Source organism: Pan troglodytes, chromosome 4 (genome assembly GCF_028858775.2).
Source record: "Pan troglodytes isolate AG18354 chromosome 4, NHGRI_mPanTro3-v2.0_pri, whole genome shotgun sequence".
Classification (NCBI taxonomy): Eukaryota; Metazoa; Chordata; class Mammalia; order Primates; family Hominidae; genus Pan; species Pan troglodytes.
The window spans coordinates 146,599,924-146,610,628 of NC_072402.2; the positions used below are offsets into that span (position 1 = coordinate 146,599,924).

General features: G+C 43.7%; 1 protein-coding gene across 4 annotated transcripts in view; it reads left to right on the forward strand.

Moving 5' to 3' along the window:
- The window catches only part of ADRB2 (adrenoceptor beta 2), a 139,195-nt gene that overhangs the window by 38,555 nt on the left and 89,935 nt on the right, over positions 1-10,705 (forward strand). The window contains exon 2 of one of the 4 annotated variants that reach the window (XR_001717389.3): positions 53-236. The exons of 2 other annotated variants lie outside the window; for them this stretch is intronic. Coding sequence is in view for 1 of the 2 variants with exons in the window: in XM_016952804.3 (XP_016808293.1) it covers positions 53-168 (116 nt within the window). In the remaining variant the exon portion in view is untranslated. Of the gene's footprint in view, positions 1-52; positions 7,493-10,705 lie in introns of those variants that run through there. One more of the 4 variants, XM_016952804.3, reaches the window with a different exon arrangement.

The following is a 10,705-nucleotide window of genomic DNA, read 5'->3' on the forward strand; positions in this document are numbered from 1 at the left end:
AAGGTAGTGTGAAAACTTAGATCTCTTGCCTCTGTCTCAATTATGTTTCCAGGTACCATGGTACCTCGCCACATTGCCTGGAATCGCCTGACCCTCCCTTTACCCCACAAGGAGTCCCCAGCTCTTGGAGCTTCAGAGTTCTTGTCCAAGTCTCACACAATCCCCTGAAGAGTGGTGAAAATACTCTCCAAAGTCGCTGAACCGTGAGCACAGGACCACATCCCAGGAACTGCCACGTAAGAAAGGGGGAATCCATGCATGGACCTAAAGTACTGAATCAGCAGCTGGAAATACTAAAGTAATTCATGACCCATAGAAGCACAAGTTAAAAAATGGTAGTCTGCAGGCCAGATCTAACCCACAGATGTGTTTTGTTTGGCCACACAACCTATTGAAATGTGTTTAAAATTTATTGCCACCATTAAAAACTTAGATTTCATATTTTTAAAAAAGTTCTAGCCTGCATTCCTACCTGACAACAATTCCCTGGAGCTGCTGCCTTCCCCTCCTCACATTCCTTAGGTGCCCACCTGCTTACTCTGTTCCCAACCCCAACTCCTGAAGTAGCAGGTGGCGTCTGCAGCCCAGGGCTTTGAAGACATGCAGCACAGTGTGCCGGCCCTGCCCTGCCTCATGACAGCTTTTCAACAAGCTGCTAATAGTGACCTTGGGATGGCCCCTCGAGTCTGCAGGCCAGCTAACCCCAGTCCCGTCAGCTGCTGCTCCCTTGATAGGGCTGTGGTCTCCTCCTGTCCTGTCACCCTCTTTCTAGACTGTGTCCCTCTGAAAGGGATGCATTCAGATCCAAGCAATGTGCTCCCCCAGTGGGCTGACTTAGGTGGAAAAGTTAAAGAAGTCATTTTATATTTATACACCATTCAATTTCAACTTGGCAGTCAGAGCAGCACACACAATGTCAACGCAAATCGAAAGAGGCCTCATAACATACAAAGTTGATTCTCTCTTATGAGTCTAGCTAAGTAGAATAAACTCCCAGGGGAAAACATCAAATCATTTCCTGAGACTATATACAAGCAAATCTCTAACAATGTAGGAGGAATGACAAGCATCTTGAAAAAAATTTTTCTGTTTATAAGTATAAACAGAGACAGGACTCTAAGGAAAATACTTGTAAAAGTCCTTGTTAAATGACAGCAATCTAAATGGGTGTATGAAGTTACTGCTGGTTCTCTCTGCTACCAGAATGAACTCAGATGAACTGTTTTAATTGTTTTGCCCTTTGAGGTTAAAATTGCACAGGTAGAAAGCAAAAAAACTAATGGCATTATAGAAAGAAATGCTGGCCTGGGGATTTGGTGCCCTGGAGGCTTTCCTTCAATCTGCCTCTGACTATTAGGAGCTCATAGGTGGGTCACCTGAAACTCTGGGCCTCAGTTTTCTCATTGTGCAATGAGATTGTTGAATCATATTAGAGATTCCACAAATGAGAGCAGTGCATCCAAGACATAAGCCATTTCTGCATAACCTTTTCTAGAGATCCCCTGACCCATTAATCATGTAATTAATGGTCCTCATTAAAATGACTTCAGTTCTAGCATAATGTTTTAGTTCGGTCCAGGTGGAAACATTTACAAGCCCACAGGTATGATGTGTTAACTATTATTTAAGTACATATTAAAATACTCAGGAATTAAAATTAAAAATAGCATTTGTCCATATACCACCTAATGAATACGCAATAAATGTTGAATGGATGAATGACAACTACTGCTGAGGTCAGTCATGTGTGCCATACACAGACATGAAAAAGATAATCAAAGATGCTTTGTGGTAGAGATGTTTTTTGAATGAGGCCTTGGGGTCAGATAAAATTTCAACAGCACAGGAGACTATACTGTTACAGAGTTAAACACACAGGGGCTCTGGAGTCCAGCATCTGATTGGGTTTGAAATTCTAACACCCCTCATGTACAAGGTGTGCCTCTGTGCAAAATTCTTAACTTCTCTACACCTCAGATTTCTCATCTGTAAAGTAGGGATAATGACAGTACCTACCTCAAGGACTATATGTGAGCATTAAGTGACAGAAAGCACATAAAGCACTTAGCAGAGACCCTCAGTAATTGAGCCTTGTGGTCACATTGTCGTCATCATCATCATCATCACCATCATAGCAATTGTCATCATACCAATCATCATTGTCGAGCAAAGTGGACAGGACATTCCACAGGGAGGGACTTGAGGAGTGGAGCACCCAGGAGGCAGCCAGCTTGCCTGTGATTTCCACGGGACCAACTCACCTGAGCTATTCTCAGCTAAAGTCTGCAATCCTGATAACAGACTTCAGTGGCTTCTGGGGAGTGTTGTAGCAGGAATGATCAGCCTCTTGCCCTCATCGGCCGGCTCTGTTCGGATTGGCTGCATTAACCCATACTGCCCAGTGGTCTGGCTGTGCATTTCCTCCTCCAACAGTGGGGATGCTCACTCTGGAACCCAGTCTCCAGAATGCATCAGTGGAGAACCCCTGCTTCTACAGACCCTGAAAGCTGATCCTCCTCGTGGCTGCATTTCTCTTGAAGAGAGCTCATAAAGACACCCAGCAGCCACAGTGCCAATCAACCTCAAAGATGGGGTCAGGGTGCAGGAAGAGCCACAGAATTGACAGAGGCTGTTGCTGAACTTTTGCTCCTAGATGGGGCCAGTTAGTCCTGCACATCTCTGCAGCAGGCATCTCTTGGTGCCATGAGTCCTGGTGGGCCTTATTGATTCCTTATTCATTTCTTATCACCCCATGTGAATCAGATTCAGTTGCTTCACATTTTCTTCACTGCACTTATCACTGCCCGATATTATATTACAGTTGTGAGTTTTGCACCTCTTATATTAAGACAGTGTCTGCCACATAGTAAGCACTTAGTATTTGCTGAAAGTTGTAAAAGTGCATCAATAAGTATCCCACAGTGCCGGGCACATAATAGATATTCCATAAATTGTTGTAAAATAGCATTTCCTCTCTGTCCAGGGAACAGGGATGAGGGTGGTATAAATGGGGAGCATTTTGTTCAGGGATGTTTTCTGGATGTGGCATTTGAGCTAGACCTTAAAAGATGGAGTACAATTCCACAAGGAAGGCTTAGTAGTCGGGCATTCCAAACAAAAAGGACAGGTGTTTAGACATGGAAAGCATTAGGGACATTTGAGAAATTGTGAATAGCTCAGTTTAGCTGGCAGACTGGAAATACAAAGAGGAATTCCAAGAACCTACGCCTAGAGAAGCTTCCCCAGTATTATAAAGGTTCTCAAAGGCCATGCCAAAGAGCAGGGGCCTGGCTCCCTCAAGCAGTGGAAAGTCAATGGTGGTTTTTAAGGAGGTGAATAATGTGGGCTGACCGATGCTTTAAGAAGATTAATACAGCAATGTCTTGAACAGTGGTTTTGAGGTGGAAGGGAGACAGAAAACAAAGATCTGAAGCCAAAAACATGGATAAAGTATAAACAAGACTCAGTGTAACACCAGATGTTGATTTAACACATAAGCAGGGAAGAGGAGGGTCAGAAATGAAGTTGAAGTGACTGCATGGCTGACTGAAAGAAGGATGGTGTTGCTGCAGCCTGAGGAAAGAAGTCGGAAGGAGGAGCAGAGGGGCTTGGGGGTATGGAAAGGAGAAGAGTGCCGTCTCATCTTGTCATGACCCAGATTCCCCATTTGGTGAATGCTTGTAGGCATAAAAGCACCAAAGTCTCACTGACTGTTGGAAACAAAGACCAAAACTCCAAATGTAGATAAGGAATGGACAAATTTCAAGAGTCACCTCCATGGAAGAAGACTACCTAGGCCTTAGGGTCAGCATAGTTTCTAGAATTGGGTAAATCTAATCCAAGCTCTTCCTCTTCTTACGTGTATGACCTTGGGCTACTCTCTTAACTCATCCAAGACCCTGCTTTCTCATCTGTAAAATGAGAATGATAATAAATCTACCTTATAGAGTTTTACTGAGAATTAACATATGCATGGTATTTAGTACTGGTAAAATACTCAATATGCATCAACAATTATTAATATTATCTTATTTTTATTTGAGGCAGAGGCTGCAAATACAAATGCCTTTATAGGCCAACTGGAGAGAAATGAATTAAGCTAATTCTCCACCTAAAAGGAACGTGGCTATTCACCTTCAGCAAATTACTCCACTTGGGAGTTTTGATGAGGTTGTCACACTGTACGATATTTTTAAGAGAAGTTAGAAATCTGGACTTTGGAGGGATAAAATTTTCCATTTTAAAATGTTTACTCTAAATTTAAATTACAAGATAATATTGTGGCATCCAACAGTGTATGAACTGAACAAAATGTGTGTGGGGCTGGTATAGCCCATGGGCTGCCATCTGTGAAATCTGATTTAAGACAGGCTTCCAGCTTGAGGCAGAGATCCTGGGAGACCTTTTGGAAGATAAAGCTTCCCCTTCATTCTCCTGAGATATTAGGCTCCAACATCTCTACATGTCAAACAACAGGCATGCGGTGGATGACCCGATGCCCTCTAGGCCTGAGATTCTGAGATCGCTAGTGTCCGAGGATGTCCAGTCTGGCCTTGATGGCATGAAGAGATCAGATGGGGAAGGCTTGAGGGTTGAGTGAGATGGCCAGGGAGGCCAGGCCTGGTGGCAGCCTCATATGCTGCAGCAGGGAGAAGCCTGTAGGTGTTTACCCGCTGTGGATAAACACAGGAGAAGTGTTGAGGCTAGCTAGAGATGAGAAGCAGGGTATCTGACCTGACTAGTTAAACACTTTACTAAGAACTACAGCTGAATCAAACCAAATCTGAATATGAGCCTGTGTGTGTGTGTGTATGTGTGTGTGTGTGTGTGTGTGTGTGTGTGTGTACCACCCACCTGAGCTGGGGCGATAGAGGAGAACGGGCCTGAGTGTGTATCTGCTTCATCTGCTTGCTTTTTCTCAAGTTCATTCCTGTGTGACAGAACTTTCTAATCTCTTGTACTCACAAAGCTACAGCTGATATTTCCAGAAACCTTCATAGCACCATTTCCACCACACCCCTCCTCGCCACCTGAACCCTTACCCCCAGGTTTTCAGGGTCTGAATCTGCAGCCAGGCTTCTGGGTTCTAGAACCCAGAGTGGAGATATAGAGAATCCTATAAGCAGGCCTGAGTGTTAGAGCCTCCAGCAGGCTCAGACTCTCCTGCCAAAGGATGGCTGCTATTCCAGTGCCTGCATTGCAAAGATGGACAGGTCAATGCATGCCCAGCAGGGACAGAAGAAACACTGCCATTGTCCCAGCCGACTGATGCTGAGAAGGCAAGATCATTTTTCAGCAAAGTGCCTGGTTAACCCAAAGTGAAAGTTTGGTTTCCTCTACCTTACTGCAATATTTGACTTTGAATCCACGTTTACTTTCTACCTCTGGGTAGATGTATCCTGTGACTCTGTGACAAATGATATTTACAAAAAGAGGTTTTCAAGATATTTTTAGCAACGGAACTCTTTCTTTAAAATGATATATTACACTAAACTCAATATATAAAATATGTTTTGTAATTGAGTGATTAACACATTTGAATCTTTATTAGTCCTGACTGTCTTGAGAAAAATACAACTCAAAATGGTCATATTACTCGGATGATGCCGGATGTCTGATCCTAAAGACATTTGAATCTTTATTCTTGGTGATCAAGTCAATTTGAATCTTTATTCTTGGTGGTAAAGACTTTGTTATTTTCAAAATCTTACAAGGACCTAACAGGAAACTTTAGGATTCTTTGGAGTATGTTGTAAAAACCACTGATATAGTCCTCACTTTCTGAGGTATTGGGGTTCTAAGTGAGGAGAAGGCATACCTCTCATCTTTAACAATGTGAAATGAAGATGACAGAAGGGAATCACAGCATTTCATGGCATTTGACTGATAACATTTGAATAGGAGGTAAGTAACTTTGTATGTTGGAAAGAGAAAGAATCATACAGAAAAAAAGTCAGGGCCCTGTGTTCTAGTTCTGGCTCTAGAGAGTGTTGGCTCTAATCATTTGAGAATTGGCACTCACCATGTGCCACTGGAGAAGGCCCTTCTTGTCTGTGGATGCAGATTCTCCATTTGTAGGCATCATCTCACCTGAATGTCTAGGCTGCTGCTCAATGTGTTGGCCCAAAATGCTGCACTATCACAAAACTGTCCAGTTACATTCAGTGTGCCACAAAATAGACCGATCCCCTCTACACACCCAAATGTATGTATTGATACTAAGTTGTACAGAGTGATTCCATACAAAACAATGGAAATGAACCATTGGAAGGTTTCTAGTGGTTACATGAGGTACAGAAGAGTAGCAAATGTGGCCACAGTTACAAGTGCCAGCCTGGAGCCAGCCCTAGATTTTAGTCCTGACTGTATCAACTACTGGCTATGCGATCCCAGGCAAGCCACTTACCTTCTTGCCTTCTCCATAATAAAATGGAAACAGCATGGCACCAACCTCCCAGGTTGGTAAGTTAGCTGATTTACACAGCAACATGGGGAAGCCCTCAGGCTTTGACGGTGCCCAGACCTGGATTCAAATTCCTTTTCTTTCACAAATAAGCAAAGTACTTTGTAAACGTCAATTTTCTCATTTGTCAAATAAGGATAATTATTAAATCAGTTAATATTTGTAAGACACTTGAGTTAGAACTGTACTTGTGACACAGTGAACACCCCCGCCCCGTGCCAAAAAAAACAAAAAAAAGGATGTGGCCAAGTGTAAAGAAACTTTGAAGGAAATAGTGCCAGTTATAGAAGAAGAAGAGCCCAGCTTGAGAATGAGGACTCAGCTTTCACTCTGGCTATGCCCCAAATCCTGGGTGACATCCAGGAGTGCTCTTGTCTTTCTGAGCCAAAGTCTCTCCATCTGTACAAGAAAGATGGTGCACTCCACAATCAGATTCTGATATTCTCTGGTTTTATGGTGGACTCTCGCCTTCCAGTTACAGCACATGGAGGGATGTGGGAATCAGTGTCAAGCACCACAACCCAAATGTCTTTAGGATCAGACATCCAGCATCATCAGAGTAATATGACCATTTTGAGTTGCATTTTTCTCAAGACAGTTACAAAATTGACCTAGTAAATATAAGAGAATATTCTTCATATCCACAAAAAAATGTGATCACTCCCATTTTTCTTGAACCACTGACAGCCTCAAATTTGGAGACACTATCAGGAGAGGGGGGACCCTGAAGTAAATGGAGCACTTAAGCCCCATCTGAAGATGGCATCTGTATTCAGCAATAGTTTATTGTTGCCAAAACAGAATGAAGGCCCAGTGCTACTAAATATCACAGATTTTCAAGAAAAGATGGAAATCAGATTTCTGTGTGTGTGAAATCTTGGGGTCATTAAGAGACAGCACATAATTCAAAATATTTTAAAGTTCATGGGTAGCATTTTGCCATTTCAGGTATGACCAGTTCATGGGTAGCATTTTGCCATTTCAGGTATGACCAGTTCCTAAAACATATCAGCAGGGTTGCATGATGGGGTCCAATGTCCCCTACCTCCACCTCCCAAAAAGGAGGATCCACAGGCAAGTCCTTAGACCAAAGAGAATGCAGGATCTTCACTCCAGATCATGCATGCTCACCACAATTGGTAGGACCAGAGTGAGTATCTGACCCACAAACAGCTCTCCATGGCCACTGTTTTCAAACTTTAAGATCCATAGAAATCACTTGAGAATAAAATCATCTGGGGAGTTTGGGTAAGATGCCTCAGGAGCCACCCACGGGAATTCTGCTCCATCAAGTCTGAAGGGGGCCTCAGGAATCTGCCCAGATGGTTTCTCAGCCTCCCTTGGGGAAACTTATCTCAGGTCTAACCAGGGGCCAATGACTGTAGAAGTTCTGCCCTACGTGGAGACTCAGTGCTGGAGGGTGATCAGCTGAACCAATTGCTGCACTGAAGGGGAACAGACTGAAGAGTGCTGATTTGCCTCTTCTGGGGAGCATGGACAGAGACACACTCATGTTACTCACTTACTAGAAGTTTATTTTAAAAATTCACAGAGAAGTAAGGAAACCATCTGAGCTGCAGAAACCATCTGAGCTGCAGAGTCAAGCCCCATGGAGTCCACGATATTGTTCCACCACTGGAATGTTTTACACTCTTGTCTAATCTGTCCATAAGCCTTGGACTTCTGTGTTTCTGCCTCTTCTGATTATGAACACTATTCTTATGCCTTACCCTATCTTACTGCTCTCCAAGAGAAAAGGTCTGATTGGTTCAGCCAATCACCTGCCAGAGCACAGTGTTCCTATGGACAGAGCATCAACACCTCAGAGGCTGCTGACCAGCCCATAGCTAGTAGGCTTTGGGTTAAGTTATTCTGTATTGCATCAGCTGTGGCCAGGATTCCAAGGTCAGGTGATGCTAAACATCCCAAGCCGTGGGTCAGGAACCTCGCAGAGAAAGGCTAGAGGATGGTAGGCTCCTGGCATGGCCAACTGCTACGATATCGGGGTGAAGAAAGGTAACCAAAATAGCCAAAGAGAAAGAAGCCCCATGAATATGAAGAGACAAATGTCCCAATAGGAGCATGATACTTTGGCTGGTGACAGATGCTAGACATGGAGAACAGGCCAGCCTAGTGGGTGAGTTTGCAGGTCCTGAGTTCTTATCCCAGCTCCACCATTCTCTGGCTGTGTGATCTTGGGTAAATTACTCGGCCTCTCTGAACTTGAGCTTCCCAGTCTTTCAACAAAAATGATTATAATGTCTCACAAAGGGGTTTTGAGAGTTAAATGAAATACTGAGTATAAAGCCTTTAGCACAAAGCCTGGAGTAAAATAAAAGACAATATTTAGTTTAAAAGAGAAAAAAAGAAACCTACAGTGAGTTTCTTTTCTCAGAATACATCCTCGGAGAAGAACAGAACAACATTGCAAGAGGAAACCCAAATTCTGCGGAAACATGAGCTATTGTTGTTATTCTCCAAGTACATAAAGTAGATGTGGATTAAAGGTGGCATTTGGGGTGTTGGAGGCTGGAAGGAAAAAGAGCATGAGATCAGTAGGAAACCTGGACACGTGTCCCCACTCTGTCACTTTTGTAACTAACTCTGTAAGCAGCCAAAAACAAGGCCCTTCGTATGCCTGGGCTTCACTTTCCCCATTTATAAAATGAGGGGGTTGGGCCATCTGACCTCAGAGGGCCCATCTATCTCTGAAGCTCCAGAATCTCATAAGGATCAAGAATGGCAGAAGAAGAAGAATCAAAGATCTAGTAACTGACTCCAGATTCTGGAGGGGCTGGGTTTTTTTGCTTTGTCTTGTTTGGGGTAAATGCACTCTGAAAGGTAACTTTGGGCTGGAAAATCAGTCAGATTTGCTGGGATAAGAAGGTTCAGGTGGGACCCGAGGATGGTCTTCAAGAACATGGAGGGGATGTGCATCTGGAAGCAGGGTTAAGCTGGTTCTGTGTGATCTGAGGTTGGAAGGCAGACCCCATCCCATTTCAGAGATGACCAATCTGACAAGTAGAGGAGTCTTCCCCCCATGCTTCAGAATACATTCTCTAGCTTCATTCAGGTTTCTATTCAAATATCAGCTCCTCAGGTATCTACTCCTAACCCTCGCCCTAACTCAGTGCCTGTCTCTAATGCCAGTCGAAAATGCCACCTCTGTCACTCTCTAGGCCCTTACCTGCGTTTGCCTTTCACACTGCCCTACAGACCATCATATGATATCTGACTCGCTCCAGGGAATGTCAGCTCCACCAGAGCAGAGCACTTGTTTGCTTCAACTGCTGAATCTTCAGTTCTTAAAAAGGGCTTTGAACATAGCAGATTCTCCATAAATATTTGTGGACTTCTCCCCGCAAAAAAAAAAAAAAAAAAAAAAAAAAGAGAGAAGTCCTACAGTCAGTATAATATTCTCCTCTGTCCTGGTGAATAGAACCTGAAATTAAACACTTCATTTCTAATTGTAAAAATTCAGAACCCAACCTGCTGATGAGGAAAGAAAATGGAGGAGCAGACAATCGTCCCCTTATTACGGAAAAATTTCCCCTCTACACTTCCCCATGTGGAAGACCAGCAGGGGAACTGCCCTGGGCAGGGGAGACCATGTGAGGATCTGAGCTGAGAACAGGTGTTCTCATCTGCAGCAGATTGTAACCTGTGAATTATCTCCCCCTTTATTCTGGAGGCACTGTGCTGGCCTTGAATGGGGCTTTGAAGGCCTGAATATTCAGGAACTGTCCTGAAATTTCCCCTCTTCCGCATCCAGCAGGACTGCAACTTTCAGGAACTGTCGATTGTCTAGGGAATATAAACAAAAGAACAAAGGCAAAGTTGGCTCATTAGAAGAGAAGCAATCTCAGATTGAACTGAATATAAAACCCACTTGGAATTTAAACACCAGAGTGGTATGTGGGAGGAACAAGATTACAAACTCTGGGGAGAGGTCCTGATAAACCAAAGCAATTCCATCCTGGTTCTCAGTCCCTGTTCATAAAAATTTCACAGAAGGGGAACAAGTCTCCAGAGCTTGAGCTTGTGGCATAGCAACCCCGCTGCCAGTTGCCTCTGTTTGCTTTGAGATATCAGAAGGGAGACTCCAGGCAAGCTGGCTTTGATTTGTCTAAATATAGTCTCTTTTCTGAGAGTACAGTGAATCAAGCAACGGGTCCTGGGGCCAGCATGGTGTTTGGCATTTTTACTTTATGGGCTGCATGACGTTTGGCACATTCCTTCCCC